The sequence below is a fragment of the Cyprinodon tularosa genome, unplaced genomic scaffold (assembly GCF_016077235.1).
Source record: "Cyprinodon tularosa strain WSP-4 unplaced genomic scaffold, ASM1607723v1 ctg727, whole genome shotgun sequence".
In the NCBI taxonomy this organism is placed as follows: Eukaryota; Metazoa; Chordata; class Actinopteri; order Cyprinodontiformes; family Cyprinodontidae; genus Cyprinodon; species Cyprinodon tularosa.
This window is the reverse complement of record NW_024039482.1, coordinates 269,160-289,794: the sequence shown is the minus strand read 5'-3', so window position 1 is coordinate 289,794 and position 20,635 is coordinate 269,160. Positions and strand designations below refer to the sequence as shown.

General features: G+C 47.0%; 2 protein-coding genes and 2 non-coding genes across 4 annotated transcripts; 1 reads left to right on the top strand and 3 right to left on the bottom strand.

Moving 5' to 3' along the window:
- Positions 1-241: 241 nt before the first annotated feature.
- nifk (nucleolar protein interacting with the FHA domain of MKI67) lies at positions 242-4,168 on the bottom strand. Its single transcript, XM_038269321.1, has 6 exons — positions 3,908-4,168; positions 2,254-2,382; positions 1,348-1,456; positions 950-1,161; positions 811-867; positions 242-602 (listed from the first exon to the last, which is right to left on the bottom strand). The coding sequence occupies exons 1-6, from the start codon at positions 4,151-4,153 to the stop codon at positions 396-398; spliced, it is 960 nt and encodes a 319-aa protein (XP_038125249.1). The 5' UTR covers positions 4,154-4,168; the 3' UTR covers positions 242-395.
- Positions 654-784, bottom strand: LOC119772734. Its single transcript, XR_005279296.1, has one exon. It is a non-coding gene; the product is annotated as a small nucleolar RNA ACA64 (small nucleolar RNA).
- Positions 2,067-2,197, bottom strand: LOC119772735. The gene has a single exon (XR_005279297.1). It is a non-coding gene; the product is annotated as a small nucleolar RNA ACA64 (small nucleolar RNA).
- A 1,868-nt stretch (positions 4,169-6,036) lies between the features above and the next one.
- On the top strand, positions 6,037-17,909 carry LOC119772732 (high affinity cGMP-specific 3',5'-cyclic phosphodiesterase 9A). The gene is made up of 14 exons (XM_038269324.1): positions 6,037-6,191; positions 6,460-6,609; positions 6,693-6,744; positions 6,811-6,913; positions 8,833-8,975; positions 9,325-9,384; positions 10,535-10,712; positions 10,779-10,901; positions 14,626-14,718; positions 14,816-14,883; positions 14,960-15,062; positions 15,455-15,559; positions 17,052-17,198; positions 17,272-17,909. Exons 1-14 carry the CDS (start codon positions 6,059-6,061, stop codon positions 17,458-17,460), a joined length of 1,647 nt encoding a protein of 548 aa, XP_038125252.1. The 5' UTR covers positions 6,037-6,058; the 3' UTR covers positions 17,461-17,909.
- The last annotated feature ends 2,726 nt before the right edge of the window (positions 17,910-20,635 follow it).

Here is a 20,635-nt window from a genome sequence, read left to right as displayed (position 1 = left end):
TCAAACCATCGACGGTTCTGGACCGACCGGCGCCATCCGGCTTCATGTCCTCCGGGCCGGTACCGCCCCCTGCTGGACTCCTGGGGAAATTCTTCAATGGTGGAAATAAATTTGGGGTAATAATAAAAGCGGAAACGGGAGCGGGACCGCGCTGCTGCTGGGCCCGGTTCTGATCCAGCTGGACCCCCCCTCCCCCCCACAGTGGGCCCGGTTCCGATCCAGCCGGGACCCCCCTCCCCCCCGCAGTGGGCCCGGTTCCGATCCAGCCGGGACCCCCCTCCCCCCCGCAGTGGGCCCGGTTCTGGAGTCCCGGCAGTTCTGGTTTGTTCTGTGGAAGCGGGCCGAGCTGCGACTGTCCCTCATTGTCCAAGTCGTCTTCAGAACCTTGAAGACATTCACTGGGTCTCCTCCTCTTCTTCATCATCATCTTCCTCCTCTTCATCACTCCCCTCCACCACCTCGAAGCAGTCTTCATCATCATCGTCACCGTCGTCCTTCACAGCAGGCATGTTGATGACGATCTCCTCGTCGTCGTCGTCTTCGATGACTATGGTGGATTTCCTCCTCTCCAGGAAAGACGGCGTGCAGACGGGCGTGGCGTCCTGTGGAGAGAGCACAGCGGGTCAGAGGCCCCGCCCACTTGGCTTACCTGCTGATGTGGGGGCGTGGGTTTTACGGTGCCGTCACAGAGAGTCGGGCCATAAGCTTAACGCCCCGCTGTTTGCTCTGGGCCCGGTTATCTGAGCCGGCGCCACGGTAACGGGCCGGCTCATTTTCAGACCGGGCCCGTAGAACCCGGGCTGCTCTTACCTCGCTGCACGAAGAAACATTGACGTCGTTGGAGGTCTTCTGAGGGAGCTGGGCCGCCTGGAGACAAACAGGAAGCAGACGTTAGAGACCCGCGGGTCGGATCCGCTCCGAGTTCAGGAGGATTCCAGGAAGGACTTACGAATCCCGGGAAGTCGTAGTGGACGCCGCGCTCCGCCAGCTTTCGCCGCAGTTTGGACTCTTTGCGCAGCAGGCGGCGGGTCATCTGGGCCAGCTGCTCCGCCGAGCGCTTCCTGTTGTAGCGCGCCGCCGCCGGGTCGCACGGGCGCCGGAACATCCGCTGGGAGCCGACAAACAGCTTCTCATGGACCTTCTCTGGGGGGAGGAGCTGACCTGGAAAACAGAAGCACAGCAGGCGGGTCAGGAGAGCCGGGTCCAGGATTGAGCCGGGCCGGGTCCAGGACCGGGCCGAACCGGGTCCAGGACCGGGCCGAACCGGGTCCAGGACCGGGCCGAACCGGGTCCAGGACCGGGCAGAACCGGGTCCGGGCCCATGTGGTTCTGGGCCGCTCTGCTCACATTTGATCAGCCTCTCTCCCATCAGGTAGTTGTTCATGGTCTCCGCGACGATCTTGGCGACTTCGTCACACTCGAACTCCACGAAGGCGTAGCCTTTGCTGCCCCCTGTCTGCAGGACGAAGAACCACAGGTCAGCCTTCAGACATGTTTCCATGGTTACCAGAGACCTCCAGAAGCACAGCAGCTCTGAGCTCAGGCCCGACGGTCCCAGGTTCTGATTTATGACCCAGTTTGTTCAGAGAACATCTGGATTCAGATCTCTGTGGCCCCATTTCCACTTCCCTCTGAAACCGATCTGTGCCGACCTCGGTTCCTCGCCTCCTAGTGGCGATCTACGGTACTACTGCTCTCTAGAGGTAAACAAGCAAACCAACATGGCGGCGCCCGTAACATTCCGGAAGTTTGCGGAGAATCAGGCGAAGAAGGCCGCCGCTGGTGGATTTTCTTGACAGAGTCGACTTTTGGGGAGTATAAACGACAAACGATCGTCTGATCGGGGATTCCAGACGTCGAGGTTTCAAAGGTTAGTGGAAATGGGGCTATAGTGGCCCAGAACATTCTCTGCTGAAGCTGAACAAGCTCTGCACTGGTGGCTGCAGCGGTTCCACCCAGGTCCACCTGATGTTCCCCACCTGAAGCCCGCCGTGCAGAACATACGGAACCCCAGAGGAAACCCATACAACCGGGGATCAGGAACCACCCGGCCCCCAGAGGAGCGCTGCTGTCGGTACCTGGGTTTCATCAGGCTGCCACAGACGGAGCAGCAGATGAGCTTCATGTACCAGAGTTCTGTCGGCCCAATCATCTGACCTCAGGACACCGTTAGAACCTGAGGCCACTTTCAGTGTGAGCCAAGAAGCAGAGAGGAACGTCATCAGAACATCTTCTGATCCTCGGATCTGTTACCTTTTTGCTCCTGGAGAGTCGGAGTCGCAGGACTTTCCCAAACTGTTCGAAGTAGGACCTGAGCTGCGGCTCGAAGAGGCCGTGAGGAAGATGGGCCACGTAGAGAACGCCTGGAGTCAGACGGCTGCCCTGCAGGAGAACAGAACACGCTGCTGTTAGAGAGGCGGGTGGTACCGCTCAGAATCTGGGTCCGATCTATGACCAGAACCAGAACCAAACACACAGAAGCACTTTCAATTATTCTGCTCCGTTAATCCGGATCAAACTCCTGACCAGCAGGTGGCAGCAAAGCACCTGCAGGTTCAAATCAACCGCTATTAAATTAGAGAAGACAAAGAACAGAAACCTGAAGCTTTAACTTTAGAAAACATTTCAGACGCAGCTAATGAAGAGGATTAGAGCTAAAATAATAATAAAAGTTAACTGGTTTTTACTTTTTATTTCAGTTTATTGAGGAAAAAAGTCTCATACTATACTTAAATAAAATTTCCCCCTAAATTTATACCTTACATGTTTACATTATTTATCGGCTTCATCTTAAAATATCAAAGATAATTTCAATTTAAACCTGGATATGAAATAATACAAAATAAGCTATAATATTTTAAACTACATCATTGCATTAGGTCAGTGGTCTGCAACCTGCCGCTCTTAATAGTGGCTAATAAAGGGCTAAATAATGTATCGTCATAAATACCAGTATTAACAGCTTTAGTGTTTATTTATAAGATAGAAAATGATGAGAATTAAACCTAACACTAGCCTACTGTCAGGAAGAAAAAAGGAGCCACTAGCCATTAAAAACATAAACGGCCTGTGGACATGAAAGGTTGCAGAGCGCTGCTACAGGTCATTGATTCAGTTCAGTTTATTCTGTCCAATCAGCTGCCTGTAGTGTCTCTAAATGTCCAGCAGGGGTCAGTATTCTTTTCTCACAGATGAAACATACACACATTTATTTAGCTATAGAATCCATTCACCTAGACGCAGCTTTATTCTTCCTCCTACATTCTGGTCTTGGTCCAGATCTAGCCAGGGGCCAACGGGGGCCAGGGCCCCTGTAGATCATGTCCTGGCCCCTGCTATGGCCCCTGTACTGCAGACATGATACTAATAGATATTCTACTGATGGTCTGTGCTGGAACAGACATGGTTACTGATTGGTCCTTTAGATCCATTTCATCTTTTTTCTTTATAAATTCTGTTTTATTAATTATTAAAATCAATAAGGTGATAAATTCAGTGGGATTCAGACAGTTTTTATCTGCTAAATGTTTTTTTTAAACAAATTGCTCTAATTTTTACGGCTGAATTTATCAGCTTTTCATGAGTTCTAATTCAGATTTTATAGAAACTGTAATTTTAAAAGATTGTAATATTCCTAAACCCTGAATGTATATTGACCCAATAAGACATGGAACTTTAATTAAACCTAATTAAATAGAAACGTCACTCCATGCGGCTCTATTAATATATTTTAATCCCTTCCTCTGTTCTTTATATCGTGCTTTTCTGGCCCCCCTCGTGGCCCCCTGCTACATCTAGTGTAGCTTCGCCACTGCCTCCAGGGCCCCCAGGAACCTCGTGTTCTTCAGGGCCCCACGGCTCTGCGGGTTCAGCATGAGGAACCGAACCCCCCCCGGTAGCTGCTCACCTTCTTGGCCCGGTTCTTCTTCACCTCCTGGACCTTCTTCTTGAACTCGGCCTCATGCTCCGGGTCCAGAGCCAGAAGCTCTCTGGGTCTCTGGGAGGAACTCTCCGCTTTGCTCTCCGTCATCTTCAGCTCCAACAGCCGCTGCTGCTCCACAACATGTGCTGAGAGGAACGGAAGGAGCGGTCTGCTCCGGAAGCTCACAGCGCCCTCTGCTGGCCGGGGGGAGAACAACCAAGGACCCCGCATTGACGCGGACGTGATTTGGTGGCGCCATCTTGGGGAGGTCTACAGCTCCGCTCAGTGTAATGTGTTGATGAGGAACAGGATAAAAATGAATCAACTTTAACTTTCTGAATATTGAATTCATTTTCACAGATTTTTCCCCCGAAACAAACAAATGGGTTAGTTTATTTATACATATATATTTATATTCTGGAAATGCTCCCCCTCAATTGTCATAATATGACGTTTTTCTCATAGTTTAACCAATTGTGGCTTTTTTTTTACTTAGTATTTTTATCTCTTTGATACTCCCTTTATACTATACTTTAATACTTTTATCTCTTTAATAAGTGTCCTTATTTTTTATGCTAAAGTTCTTTCCAGGTGGTGTATAATCTATAGCAGGTGGTTCTATTCATCAGGTGGTTTCTGAAAGTTACAGCTTCTTTAAAAGTAAACTGAAAAAGACACAGAAATGTACTGATATTAGAAAATTTAAATAGCATTTTTGAATACTTAAGTACTTTTAAAACCATGTACTTCAGTATTTTCAAAAGTGAGTACTTCAGTACTTTAACTTGAGTAGATTTTTGACCGAGGATAAACTTTTACTTGTAGATGATAAAGTTTTGACTATCAATTATTTTACTCAAGTACTACTATTACCTGATGGCACAGGCATATTCCAAGATGACAATGCAGGATTCATCGGGCTCAATGGTGAAAGACTGGTTCAGGGAGCATGACTCATCATTTTCACACATGGATTGGCACCACAGAGTCCAGACCTCAACCCCATTGAGAATCTAGAGAGGGCTTAGCGCAGCGGTCAGACTCTACCATCATTAATGCAAGATCTTGGTGAAAAATCTCACCACTCTTTGGTCATTTTGGGAGATTCTCTCCTATTCTGCATACCCAAATGGAAAAGCAAACAACTTAAGAACTGTAAGCCCAAATTACAGGTGTAATACGTTATTTTAAAAGCTAACACCTTCTAGTTTCTAAATGTTTAAATAGGAATTAGGTGAGTCAAACACAGCCTAAGCTGCAGCGTTCAAACATGACTCAAAGTTGTTTTTTTTATTCTTGAAAATAAAGGTATATTTTAAACAACAGTAATAAAGACATGCTTTAGAATAGGCAGGTCTCATTGTATTACATTTTTTCTACATCAGGTCAGCCATAAATGCAGAAAACTTCAGACCTCTAACTATAACAGTTCCAGAGCTGTGCGGCTTCGAACCTTTGGCATCACCAGCGTCTCCAAATCTCTCTAATTGTGCCAAATGCTTTCATTCAACTACTTGACCCATAGAATAACACTGAAGCATTTTAATGGCCAAAAAACATTTATGAGGCAAATACTTTCCACTTTTTCAGTGCATATAACAAAATGTAAAATTTATAAACCTACAATCACATAAAAATCTATAAAAAAAAATGTGAAACTGCTGCTTTTTAAGCTAAAATAAGCCCCACATGTCTTTATTGGTGAATATTTTACTGTTGTAATTTTCATGCGCTGTTAGTTATTAGATCTAAATGCTTTGAAACTGGTCGCCAGCGATTCGGTGGGTTTAAATTTATTTGATTTAATAATATGAAGGCAGATTATTAAAAACGAACCATCTAAAACCTTTTTATGCCTAAAGATGAATAAAAGCATCCAGATGATTCATGTTCCTCCATCGGTGAACGAAGGTCTTTTTATTTTATCCACATTCATGATGAATTATTAGAAAATCGGTCTCTTTGCCTTTTAATCTGAAATGAAGTAAAATAATTCTAAAAAGTTTCAGACTTCTGATGAGAACCAATAAAATCTGTAGAAAAGCGACGCGGAGGCAATAAATGCTGGGATTTGGCTGCTGGGATGGATGGAGGGGAGGAGGGAGGACGAAACAAAGGAGGTGGAATAATGAGGAGATGCAGATCAGCTCTCAGAGCCGCAGCTGCTCCTCAGCTCATAACATGGCTTCAAAAATCATTTACTTCACGGTGAACGGCGTCCCGGAGCGGGCCGAGTTCCCGGAGGACTGTCCTGCTCAGGACATCAAAGGTAGGTCAGCGTCACCACTCAAAGCTCCAATAATGGAGCTGGACAGTTTTTCATCTTTAGTTCCTCTTTTATCTGCTTAAAGCGAATCAGTCTGAAAAACTAAACCTGGTTCTGGAGCAAAAGCAGATCATGTAAACAGAAGCAATCAGGGAGCTGGTTCTGATCCAGATGCTTGTTACTGTTTGGAGGGAAGAACTGAGAAGAACATCCTAGAACCATGAGGAGAGGAGGGACGGGTCAATCCTAATCCCTAGATCGTTTTTTCTAGATCTGTTCCGTTCTGCAGCTGAAGCCGGACCCCATGACATCCTGAAGCTCTACAACCCCAAAGGGAACATCATCAACATCTCCCCCAGCCTGGAGCCCAACGGCCCCGCCTCCTGCTACAAGCTGGAGGTGGTCGCTGCCGACTGCAACAGTGAGCCTTCCCGTCCCTCCGGATCAGAACCACGGTCAGCTCCCGGCTCTGCTGCTGACTGTCTCTGTTTGTCGTCCCTCCAGGCGCTGAGATCACCGGGGATCTGGGATTCCATCTGTCCTCCATGGAGAAAAGGTAGACCACCCAAATGAAACCTTATGAAGCTCTGACAGCACCATCTGATGACCCGATCCGTTCCAGACTGCAGAACCTGGAGAAGAAGGTGGTCTTTGAGGCCGGAGAGACGCCTGCGGCGGTTTCTGAGATGAAGAAGCAGGTGGACTCCTTCAGGGAGAAGCTGGAGGTAAAGGTTTTGGGTGAAGCCACAGGTTTCTGAGCTTCGCTCTGACCTGCTGGTTCGTTCCCGGGTTCATCTGCTCAGAGGGAGGAGACCTTCTGAAAAACAAACACCTTTCTGAGGCTTTAGCCCTAAAATGCTGCTGATTTCAGCAGCTGAGACTTTCTACCAATTAAATCAGTGATAATTTAAAAATTCTGGTTCTACCAGCAGATAATCTGATCAGATTAAGGCCAAATGTTCTGGTTTTTTGTAATGAATGAATAATTAATCTTCATCCAATCAGCTGATTTCAGCAGATGGACGGCCCGTCATAACGCAGACATACTTCACTATGAGTATTTATACTTATCAGGTGAAGTAGTCATGATTTATTCTAAATGATTTTATGTATTTTAATCATTTAATGGGACATTGAATGATTTAACGTACTAAAACAAATAAATATCTATCCACATACACTATATTGCCAAAAGTATTTGCTCACCCATCCAAATTATTGGAATCAGGTGTTCCAATCACTTCCATGGCCACAGGTGTATAAATTCAAGCACCTAGGCATGCAGACTGTTTTTACAAACATTTGTGAAAGAATGGGTCGCTCTCAGGAGCTCAGTGAATTCCAGCGTGGAACTGTGATAGGATGCCACCTGTGCAACAAATCCAGTCGTGAAATTTCCTCGCTCCTAAATATTCCACAGTCAACTGTCAGCTGTATTATAAGAAAATGGAAGTGTTTGGGAACGACAGCAACTCAGCCACGAAGTGGTAGGCCACGTAAACTGACGGAGCGGGGTCAGCGGATGCTGACGCGCATAGTGCGAAGAGGTCGCCAACTTTCTGCAGAGTCAATCACTACAGACCTCCAAACTTCATGTGGCCTTCAGATTAGCTCAAGAACAGTGCGCAGAGAGCTTCATGGAATGGGTTTCCATGGTCGAGCAGCTGCATCCAAGCCATACATCACCAAGTGCAATGCAAAGCGTCGGATGCGGTGGTGTAAAGCACGCCGCCACTGGACTCTAGAGCAGTGGAGACGCGTTCTCTGGAGTGACGAATCGCGCTTCTCCATCTGGCAATCTGATGGACGGGTCTGGGTTTGGCGGTTGCCAGGAGAACGGTACTTGTCTGACTGCATTGTGCCAAGTGTAAAGTTTGGTGGAGGGGGGATTATGGTGTGGGGTTGTTTTTCAGGAGCTGGGCTTGGCCCCTTAGTTCCAGTGAAAGGAACTCTGAATGCTTCAGCATACCAAGACATTTTGGACAATTCCATGCTCCCAACTTTGTGGGAACAGTTTGGAGCTGGCCCCTTCCTCTTCCAACATGACTGTGCACCAGTGCACAAAGCAAGGTCCATAAAGACATGGATGACAGAGTCTGGTGTGGATGAACTTGACTGGCCTGCACAGAGTCCTGACCTCAACCCGATAGAACACCTTTGGGATGAATTAGAGCGGAGACTGAGAGCCAGGCCTTCTCGTCCAACATCAGTGTGCGACCTCACAAATGCGCTTCTGGAAGAATGGTCAAAAATTCCCATAAACACACTCCTAAACCTTGTGGACAGCCTTCCCAGAAGAGTTGAAGCTGTTCTAGCTGCAAAGGGTGGACCGACGTCATATTGAACCCTATGGATTAGGAACGGGATGTCACTTAAGCTCATATGTGAGTCAAGGCAGGTGAGCAAATACTTTTGGCAATATAGTGTATCTCCTGGTCCATTTCTGTATTTTCTCATAAATGACAATAAATCCATGAGTGATTGTGAAAACCGTCTAATGACCATCGAGGGTCTGGACCTGCTTTAGGAAGCCGTGATCTTCATCAGGGAAGTTTGAACCTGAAGTTAGCAGGTCTGGTTGGACGTATTCAGTGTCTCCTCAGCAGTAGGGGTGGGAGGGGCTGATGCGTCCTTTCTGTTGCAGAGTGTGGAGCATCTCAGCTGGCTGGGCTTCTTCAAAGACCTCTCAGAGGGACGTCCCAAGCCGTCCCCGTTCTACCACAAGAGGAGTCTGCATAAGACCAGAGAGGAGTGTGAACATGTCAGGGAGAAGTTCCTGCAGATGAGGTCCCATGGGACACAGTAGACCCTGTCCTCTGCTTTCCTCTATTGTTCTCTATTGTCCTCTGCTGTCCTCTATTGTCCTCTGCTGTCCTCTATTGTCCTCTGCTGTCCTCTATTGTCCTCTATTGTTCTCTGCTTTCCTCTATTGTTCTCTATTGTCCTCTGCTGTCCTCTATTGTCCTCTGCTGTCCTCTATTGTCCTCTATTGTTCTCTGCTGTCCTCTATTGTCCTCTATTCTCCTCTATTGTCCTCTATTGTCCTCTGCTGTCCTCTATTGTCCTCTGCTGTCCTCTATTGTCCTCTGCTGTCCTCTATTGTCCTCTATTGTCCTCTGCTGTCTCTCCCCTGCAGCTCTCTGGAGGTCTCAGAGGAGCTCAGGCAGTACCTGAAGACGCCGACCTTTGATAACTGGTGAGCTCTGATCAAAGAGGATGATGATGCTTCTGATGATGATGATGCTGCTGATGATGCTGATGATGATGATGATGATGCTGCTGATGATGATGATGGCGGCTGTCTCTGCTCACTATCAGATCAGTGCAGCTAATCATTAGCAGCCCTTTGATCAGCTGGTCCATCTCCATATGAATGGACCTGCAGATCAAAGGTCTGATGATGATGATGATGATGATGCTGCAGATCAAAGGTCTGATGATGTTTGAAGCTGAGAGACGCAGGTGGAGACGTCCAGGTCCTCAGAAGGACCCCTGGAGAAGAAGAACAACCCCCCCCCCCCCCCCCCCCCCCCCCCCACCCACACACACACACACAATGGAAACGACTGATTTCCATTTCTGTTGGAGGGGGGGGGCCGTCTCATCCTCCTTCTCACCCCCCAACCCCCCTTAATCCAGGTGCTGATGAAGGGTCCTCAGGAATAAGCGCAGTAAATTCAAAGATCTGGTTTAAATGCTTCATTCCCTTCAATAGAACCCCTCTAACAGCACGAAGTAGGCTAAGATAATATCCTCCATCTTTATTTCCTCCTCTGAGCCTCGAATTTTGTTCCTATAGAAAAACTCCTAATTTAAAAAATGAAACTATTCTGTTTTCTCTGATTTTTATTTTGTATTTTTTTTAAACTGGGTTTTCCGGATCCCCTTCTGACCTCCAGTCCGATTCAAACAGTCGCTGTTTGGAATCGGACCGGAGGTCACCGATAAAAATGGAGCCTCTGACGTCCAGCAGATGAACAGAAATCTTACCCTCCTTGAACAGAAGAAAATCTAATCTGGAAAACAGGATTTTAAAGAATAAAATCTGAGAAAAACAGCAAAGTTCAAATGTTTTTGGATCAATCATTTTTTCCAAGTTTCTTTTCTGGATTTTTTTCCAGAAACAATAAGGAGCAGCGTTCCCTCCTTGCTCTTCAGGCGGTTCTCCTCTGTGTCCCCGCAGGCAGTGGGAGGACGCAGAGATCATGGTTCTCCTCTGTGTCCCTGCAGGCAGTGGGAGGACGCAGAGATCATGGTTCTCCTCTGGTTCTCCTCTGTGTCCCTGCAGGCAGTGGGAGGACGCAGAGATCATGGTTCTCCTCTGGTTCTCCTCTGTGTCCCTGCAGGCAGTGGGAGGACGCAGAGATCATGGTTCTCCTGCAGCTCATGTACACAGATCTAGATCTTCTCTCCACCTTCAACATCGAGCCTGAAGTTCTGCAGCAGTTCTTGTTTGAGGTCTACAGACGATACAACAACATCCCGTTTCACAACTTCAAGCACTGCTTCTGCGTCACCCAGATGGTGAGGCTGCGTGATGCTGTTACCATGGTGACGGTTGTGGTGGGTCTGAAGGTCTCTGTCCCTCAGATGTACGGCTTGATCTGGCTGACTGACCTGAGGAGTAAAGTGGAGAACGTGGACCTGCTGATCATGCTGACCTCTGCCGTCTGCCACGACCTCGACCACGCCGGATACAACAACGCCTACCAGGTGGGCGGAGCGGACGGCTCGGACAGAGGTCAGGTACCTCCATCTTGGAGGGTTTAGGACGTTCTCCTGGTGACCGAAGCCTGATGTCGTCAGATAGAACGGCCGACATCAGGCTTCACCAACGTCCTGCTTAACAGGATAAAGTTCTAAACTAAAGATTAGACGTAAAATTAAAACTGAAGCTGTCAGAGTTCTTTATACCTGAACTAAAAACACGCTCAGTTCTGGACCTTCAGACGCTAAAGCTGCAGACCTGCATCTTCAGATGCTAAAGCTGCAGAACTGCATCTTCAGACGCTAAAGCTGCAGACCTGCATCATCAGATGCTAAAGCTGCAGAACTGCATCTTCAGACACTAAAGCTGCAGACCTGCTTCTTCAGACGCTAAAGCTGCAGACCTGCTTCTTCAGACGCTAAAGCTGCAGACCTGCATCTTCAGATGCTAAAGCTGCAGAACTGCATCTTCAGATGCTAAAGCTGCAGACCTGCTTCTTCAGACGCTAAAGCTGCAGACCTGCATCTTCAGACGCTAAAGCTGCAGACCTGCTTCTTCAGATGCTAAAGCTGCAGACCTGCTTCTTCAGATGCTAAAGCTGCAGACCTGCATCTTCAGATGCTAAAGCTGCAGACCTGCTTCTTCAGACGCTAAAGCTGCAGACCTGCTTCTTCAGACGCTAAAGCTGCAGACCTGCATCTTCAGATGCTAAAGCTGCAGACCTGCATCTTCAGATGCTAAAGCTGCAGACCTGCTTCTTCAGACGCTAAAGCTGCAGACCTGCATCTTCAGATGCTAAAGCTGCAGACCTGCTTCTTCAGATGCTAAAGCTGCAGACCTGCTTCTTCAGATGCTAAAGCTGCAGACCTGCATCTTCAGATGCTAAAGCTGCAGACCTGCTTCTTCAGATGCTAAAGCTGCAGACCTGCATCTTCAGATGCTAAAGCTGCAGACCTGCTTCTTCAGATGCTAAAGCTGCAGACCTACTTCTTCAGATGCTAAAGCTGCAGAACTGCATCTTCAGATGCTAAAGCTGCAGACCAGCATCTTCAGATGCTAAAGCTGCAGACCTGCATCTTCAGACGCTAAAGCTGCAGACCTGCATCTTCAGACGCTAAAGCTGCAGACCTGCATCTTCAGATGCTAAAGCTGCAGACCTGCATCTTCAGATGCTAAAGCTGCAGACCTGCTTCTTCAGACGCTAAAGCTGCAGACCTGCATCATCAGATGCTAAAGCTGCAGACCTGCATCTTCAGACGCTAAAGCTGCAGACCTTCATCTTCAGACGCTAAAGCTGCAGACCTGCATCTTCAGACGCTAAAGCTGCAGACCTGCATCTTCAGACGCTAAAGCTGCAGACCTGCATCTTCAGACGCTAAAGCTGCAGACCTGCTTCTTCAGACGCTAAAGCTGCAGACCTGCTTCTTCAGACGCTAAAGCTGCAGACCTGCATCATCAGATGCTAAAGCTGCAGACCTGCATCTTCAGACGCTAAAGCTGCAGACCTGCATCTTCAGACGCTAAAGCTGCAGACCTGCATCTTCAGACGCTAAAGCTGCAGACCTGCATCATCAGATGCTAAAGCTGCAGACCTGCATCTTCAGACGCTAAAGCTGCAGACCTGCATCATCAGATGCTAAAGCTGCAGACCTGCATCTTCAGACGCTAAAGCTGCAGACCTGCATCTTCAGACGCTAAAGCTGCAGACCTGCATCTTCAGACGCTAAAGCTGCAGACCTGCATCATCAGATGCTAAAGCTGCAGACCTGCATCTTCAGATGCTAAAGCTGTAGACCTGCATCTTCAGATGCTAAAGCTGTAGACCTGCATCTTCAGACGCTAAAGCTGCAGACCTGCATCTTCAGATGCTAAAGCTGCAGACCTGCATCTTCAGATGCTAAAGCTGCAGACCTGCTTCTTCAGACGCTAAAGCTGCAGACCTGCATCATCAGATGCTAAAGCTGCAGACCTGCATCTTCAGACGCTAAAGCTGCAGACCTGCATCTTCAGACGCTAAAGCTGCAGACCTGCATCTTCAGACGCTAAAGCTGCAGACCTGCATCTTCAGATGCTAAAGCTGCAGACCTGCATCTTCAGATGCTAAAGCTGTAGACCTGCATCTTCAGATGCTAAAGCCGCAGACCTGCATCATCAGATGCTAAAGCTGCAGACCTGCATCTTCAGATGCTAAAGCTGCAGACCTGCATCTTCAGATGCTAAAGCTGCAGACCTGCATCTTCAGATGCTAAAGCTGTAGACCTGCATCTTCAGATGCTAAAGCTGCAGGCCTGCTTCTTCAGATGCTAAAGCCGCAGACCTGCATCTTCAGATGCTAAAGCTGCAGACCTGCATCTTCAGACGCTAAAGCTGCAGACCTGCATCTTCAGACGCTAAAGCTACAGACCTGCATCTTCAGATGCTAAAGCTACAGACCTGCATCTTCAGATGCTAAAGCTGCAGACCTGCATCTTCAGATGCTAAAGCTGCAGACCTGCATCTCCAGACGCTAAAGCTACAGACCTGCATCTTCAGACGCTAAAGCTGCAGACCTGCATCTTCAGATGCTAAAGCTGCAGACCTGCATCTTCAGATGCTAAAGCTGCAGACCTGCATCTTCAGACGCTAAAGCTGCAGACCTGCATCTTCAGATGCTAAAGCTGCAGACCTGCATCTTCAGATGCTAAAGCTGCAGACCTGCTTCTTCAGATGCTAAAGCTGCAGACCTGCATCTTCAGATGCTAAAGCTGCAGACCTGCATCTTCAGATGCTAAAGCTGCAGACCTGCATCTTCAGACGCTAAAGCTGCAGACCTGCATCTTCAGACGCTAAAGCTGCAGACCTGCATGTTCAGACGCTAAAGCTGCAGACCTGCATCTTCAGATGCTAAAGCTGCAGACCTGCTACTTCAGACGCTAAAGCTGCAGACCTGCATCTTCAGATGCTAAAGCTGCAGACCTGCTTCTTCAGATGCTAAAGCTGCAGACCTGCATCATCAGACGCTAAAGCTGCAGACCTGCTTCTTCAGATGCTAAAGCTGCAGACCTGCATCTTCAGATGCTAAAGCTGCAGACCTGCATCTTCAGATGCTAAAGCTGCAGCGCTGCATCTTCAGACGCTAAAGCTGCAGACCTGCATCTTCAGATGCTAAAGCTGCAGACCTGCATCTTCAGACGCTAAAGCTGCAGACCTGCATGTTCAGACGCTAAAGCTGCAGACCTGCACCTTCAGACGCTAAAGCTGGAGACCTGCATCTTCAGATGCTAAAGCTGCAGACCTGCTACTTCAGACGCTAAAGCTGCAGACCTGCATCTTCAGATGCTAAAGCTGCAGACCTGCTACTTCAGACGCTAAAGCTGCAGACCTACATCTTCAGATGCTAAAGCTGCAGACCTACATCTTCAGACGCTAAAGCTGCAGACCCGCATCTTCAGACGCTAAAGCTGCAGACCAGCATCTTCAGACGCTAAAGCTGCAGACCTGCACCTTCAGACGCTAAAGCTGGAGACCTGCATCTTCAGACGCTAAAGCTGGAGACCTGCATCTTCAGATGCTAAAGCTGCAGACCTGCTACTTCAGACGCTAAAGCTGCAGACCTACATCTTCAGATGCTAAAGCTGCAGACCTACATCTTCAGACGCTAAAGCTGCAGACCAGCATCTTCAGACGCTAAAGCTGCAGACCTGCATCTGCTGCAGACCACAGTTTGAATGAGAATCTCTGCCCTTTCAGATAAATGCGCGGACTGAACTGGCTCTGCGGTACAATGACATCTCTCCCCTGGAAAACCACCACTGCGCTATAGCTTTTGAGATCCTGCAGAAGGTGAGGACACCTTCTCTCCATTAGCTGTGAAAATGTTCAGATTTGATTCAAACACAGATCCACAGCATCAGTAACTGGATTATTCTCTGTTCCCCAGAAAGAAAGCAACATCTTCAGGAACCTTTCCTCAGATCAGTACAAACGGATCAGGGAGGGAATAATCAAGTGAGAGGATCTCCTTCAGGGTCTCCATGTCAGGTTCTCCAGGAAGCAGCACTTTTAGGTTCTGTTTTATTTGCAGATGCATTCTGGCCACCGACATGACGAGGCACAACGAGATCCTCAACAAGTTCAAGTCCATCCTGCATGGGTTCGACTTCTCCAACAAGGAGCACAAAGACCTGGTGAGAAGAACCTCAGACGGGACAGAAATCCGTCTCAGAGCTCGATGGGACGTCCTGTTGGACGCAGAGACGGAGCTGAAAGCTGGTGTTCTGTCAGATGATCATAACCGGTCAGACTAGCAGAGCCATAGTCAATATGCATTTATGCCTTTAGTTTATGAACCAATCATGCAAACTAAAACTAAATGATTTCTGATAAAGTTTCCTCCTACGATGGTTTGATTTAAGTGGATCGATATCGAGCATCCAGATAATTGCATTAAAAACGTATTAAGCGTTTAGATCCAAACTCAGCTGTGGGTCAAAGATAAATGAAAACATTAGAAAAATTAAAAACAGGTTTTCAGTAAAAGTCCCGTGTAAATTCCCGCTGTTTTCTTTTTCTTGAGCAGCTCATGATGGTCCTGATCAAAGTGAGCGACATCTCCAACGAGGCGCGGCCCATGGAGGTGGCCGAGCCCTGGTTGGACTGCCTGCTGCAGGAGTTCTTCAACCAGGTACCAAACCGTCATGGAGACCCGACCTTCAAACCATCCTCACTGGAGACAGATACTAACTGTACCCTGAAAACAAAGTTACGTCTAATGGGTTATAAATGTTATCATCAGCATCACTGTTAGTTTCTATCTACAGGTGTTTCTGAGAAAAGAACAAACACAGTTGGTCAATTAGCTTAGCGTAGCTCAAACATCCTGAGAACAGATAGGCTAGCCATTAAATAAAAAGAAAATAAGCCAAACTAAAATGAACAAAGATAAGGTTTCATTTTCAAGATGGAGTCAATTAGGATTAGCTAGGCTAAGTTAGCTACAGGCTACAGCATGATAAACTAAAATAAAAACTATACAAGTTTAAGAAAGTTATCTTAGTGGAGTTTAAATGCACTGAAATCAGATTAAAAACATCCTAAAAGAAGTTTTACTGTTAAAAATAAACCTAATTAACCTAACTAGCATAGTGTGATAATCAGCCTTAATCCACTAGGATCAGCTGGAATCAGCTGGAATACACTGGAAACAGCTGGGATCAACTGGAATCAGCTGGAATCAGTTGGAATCAGCTGGGATCAGCTGGAATCCACTGGAATCAGCTGGAATTAGTTGGAATCCACTGGAATCAGCTGGGATCAGCTGAAATCCACTGGAAACAGCTGGAATCCACTAGGATCAGCTGGAATCAGTTGGAATCCACTGGAATCAGCTGGAATTAGTTGGAATCCACTGGAATCAGCTGGAATCCACTAGGATCAGCTGGAATCAGTTGGAATCCACTGGAATCCACTGGAATCAGCTGGAATTAGTTGGAATCCACTGGAATCAGCTGGAATTAGTTGGAATCCACTGGAATCAGCTGGAATCCACTAGGATCAGCTGGAATCAGTTGGAATCCACTGGAATCAGCTGGAATTAGTTGGAATCCACTGGAATCAGCTGGAATCCACTAGGATCAGCTGGAATCAGTTGGAATCCACTGGAATCCACTGGAATCAGCTGGAATCAGTTGGAATCCACTGGAATCAGCTGGGATCAGCTGAAATCCACTGGAATCAGCTAGAATCAGTTGGAATCCACTAGAATCAGCTGGGATCAGCTGGAATCAGTTGGAATCCACTGGAATCAGCTGGAATTAGTTGGAATCCACTGGAATAAGCTGGGATCAGCTGAAATCCACTGGAAACAGCTGGAATCCACTAGGATCAGCTGGGATCAGCTGGAAACAGTTGGAATCCACTAGGATCAGCTGGAAACAGTTGGAATCCACTGGAATCAGCTGGAATCAGTTGGAATCCACTGGAATCAGCTGGAAACAGTTGGAATCCACTGGAATCAGCTGGAATCAGTTGGAATCCACTGGAATCAGCTGGGATCAGCTGGAATCAGTTGGAATCCACTGGAATCAGCTGGGATCAGCTGGGATCAGCTGGAATCAGATGGATTTAACTGAATCATGTCCTGAGCTGCAGTCTAACCTAAGACTTTTTGTCCTCAGAGTGACGTAGAGAAGTTGGAAGGTCTTCCGGTCAGCCCCTTCATGGACAGAGACAAAGTCACCAAACCTTCGTCTCAAATCGGCTTCATCCGATTCGTCCTTCTGCCGCTTTTCGTGGAGCTCGCCAACCTGTTCCCCTGCCTGGAGGTAATTCAATAATACAGCCTTAGTGCAGCAGTCAGGAGATCAAAACACTGAGCGGTCTTCATCTGTCCCGCAGCATCACATCATCGACCCTGTGAGGAAAGCCCTGGACTATTACACTGAGATGGAGAAAGCTTTGGACAAAGAGAAACAGAACTGGGCCCAGGAGGCCCCTGAAGCCAGACAGAACCTGGACCAGAAACCCCAGAACCAGAAACCCAGTGACCCACGGCGAACACCACGGACCGACGTCAGCGGGATCTAAGCTCCGTCATCAGTTTGATTTTCTTCGTCTTCTATCATCTGCTGGCGTCTTCAGGGTGGGTGGTTCACCTGAACCCCCAAAGATCTGCTTCCCAATAGGAACCTCAGAAAACTGGATTTCAATCCAGATTAAAACCTGTTTAGATTAATTCAATAAAGCTGTTTCTTCAATAATCTGTTAATTTATCAGAGGAGCAAAATGCTTAAAAACTGTTTTATTAAATTTCTTTGTTTTTACTTTATTGATCTTATTGTCTTTAACATCTGTTCTTTACTTTATATTTTAAACTTTTTCTGGTTGTTATAAAGTACTTTATAAAGTACTATTAGTACTATAGTACTTTAGTACTAGTAGAAGTAATAAATGTTGTTTTGAACCTCTCAGCTGAATCGTGGTGGATTTTTTTCTGATGCTTTGCTGTGTGATAAACATTAAAGAACTTTCCATCATCTGCTGATCTTCTGTGTTTGGTTTCCTCTGCTTTGGTCTGAGCCGTCCTTCATTCAGACGCAGCTCAGGAAGCCCGACTGCTGGAGCAACGATCACACTGAGAAGGTTTGCTTTTCATGGCCTTGATGAAGCTCACTAGAAGCTGTGAGGTTTCTGTTTCTCCAGCAGAACAATCTGGGTTAGAACGATTCGTTCCTTAAAGGACAGGAGCCGGAGGCCACCAGGAGCCGGAGGCCACCAGGAGCCGGAGGCCACCAGGAGCCGGAGGCCACCAGGAGCCGGAGGCCACCAGGAGCCGGAGGCCACCAGGAGCCGGAGGCCACCAGGAGAACGAGGCCACTAGGAGAACAAGGCCACCAAGAGCTGGAGGCCACCAGGAGATGGAGGCAACCGGTTATGGTTCTGATCCAGTTCTGGTTCTGATCCAGTTCTGGTTCTGATCCAGTTCTGGTTCGGACCCGGTTCTGGTTGTGGATGGAGGTGCAGAATCTGCTGTTGGAGCAGCTGGTGGAGGAGAACAGAGGAGCTGAAGGTGGCTTAGATGCCAGGATAACAAAATGGCCGACCTTGAAGAACGTTTAGGAGCAGACGTGTTTTTCTATCTCATCAGCAGCAGATGATCTTCCAGGTTATGGATGCTGACATCATCATAAACGACGCCATGATCTTGAACGTTCCCCAGGTGTCTGCAGACTGGATGTTATTGAACTCAAATCTGTTTCTAGATGTTTATTAGAAGGTTTCAAAGTCTAAATTATATCAGAATTCCTTCTAACTTTGGTTGGAACATTCTACTCAATATAATGACATCAGAGGAGGTGGACCTTCAATCCGTCCAGCCGCTGAAGTTGATCTTCTCTGCATATTAATGATTCACGGATCAGCCAATCAGCTCTCTGGTTCCTCAATCTTCTCACTGAAGTCCTCCTAACATCTGTTCAGTTTACTGAGGAGAGATGTTTCCTCAGTGAGAGCTGCTGATGGTTCCTGCTTAGCGAGGCCCCGGGGTCCTCCTATTGGAAAGTCCTCCTGATGATGCAGGAGATGAGAGAGAGGAACATCAGAGGATCAGAGAACCTTAGAACCCAGACCAGTACAGAGGAACACAGACAGCTCTGTGAGTGTGACTACAGAGGAGGTCCTGACCTCTGACCTTTGACCTGCTAACCTGTAGAATCAGTTACAAACTCCAACCACCAAGGATCCGGTCCAGGTAGACCAGATCCTCAGGAATGGAACACGCCGATGGTGGGATGGTCAGGGAGGACGGTTTCCTCTCAGACCTTCAGCTTCTAGGACTCTTTTCAGGCAGAGGATGTAGGACCTGCTGCCGGACAGCAGGGGGCGGTATGACTCTGAAATCCGATCTCTGGGGTGATTAGAAGCTGTGGATCAAAGTTAGATGTTTTAAAGCTAAACAGAGTGAATAACTGACCCAGCATTGGTGTCATCATGGTATGGGCCACGCAGGAGGTAAATGATGGAAGCCTCTGATTGGAGGACGTGTTAAAGCTGCAGGAGAGGGTGTTTAACTTGATGTGCTGTCGACCTGCTGCACAGTCAGAAACCAGGCTGAAAATAAATAGTTCCTCTCAGAAAATAAAATAAATGTATTTATTACTAAAACAAACAATGTTTTCATTGTTGGATGCTGTTTACACTTGGAGGGGGGGCAGCCCCCCTCCAGCTACTGCAGCTGGTGGCCGTCAGTGACCCTGTAGCTGCAGGATCTATGTTTAGATGCAGCTGCAGCCAGACTCAGGGAGACCTTGTCTTAGGAGAGGCTGAGAGGATTCCAGCACTGATCCAAACATCTGATTGCAGAAGGTCAGACGTGAAGAAGCAGCAGGAGCCTCAGTCTGTCCCTGATAGCAGACAGAAACACCTGATGAGGCTGATTTACAGCAGCAGCATTCAAATCTGACAACAGCTGTTTGATTCCAGCTGCTGGCTAAAAGTATTCACCCCCCTGTAAAGGTTTGGAGGAAAAACATGCAGACAGATTTAAATGATCAATTGATTTTATTTGACATTTTTTATTCATACATTTAAACAGATAAAGAGAAAAATAATTATTTATGCACTCAGTCTGAAATAATCAGTCAGCAGAAGCTTGTTCTGTTTATAGCTGCATATTTAAAAAACTAAAGAGAGAAGCTGGTTTATGCAGTTAGAAGTTTTTTTCTTTTAGTTTATCCCCCAAAAAAAGAAAACAATAACTAAATATTTACAGCTGAATTTTAGCGTAAGTCTAAACTTTAGACTAACGTTTTCTAGTCATTTTGTACACAGAGTATAAAACTAAAGTTTGTTAAATTTCTTAAAGTTGAGCAGAGATCAAAAGTAAAGATATTTCAGTTTTTTTCCGTTTTATTCAACATTCAGGTCTGATGTTAGAAGCTGTTCTAGAATCTGAGAGTTTATCGGCTGAAAATATAGAAACAAAAACTCTAAAGTTCATTCTGACTGTTTTCAGTCAATTATTTCCAATTAATGAATGAACCATGGTGGGAGGGGGCGTGTCTCCGTCCTGTGATCTGATTGGTTGCTGGAGAGTCGATGCAATCAGCTGGTTTTCCTTAGATAGAAAACTTTGATCAATCTGACTGGATGATCTAGTGAACTGGAAAGTGACCTGAGATGACCTGAGTTGTTAATTGGCGCTGTAGAAATAAACTGAACTAAACGTCAGCAGGGGCGGCTCTCTGATCTCCGTCCTGTGGTC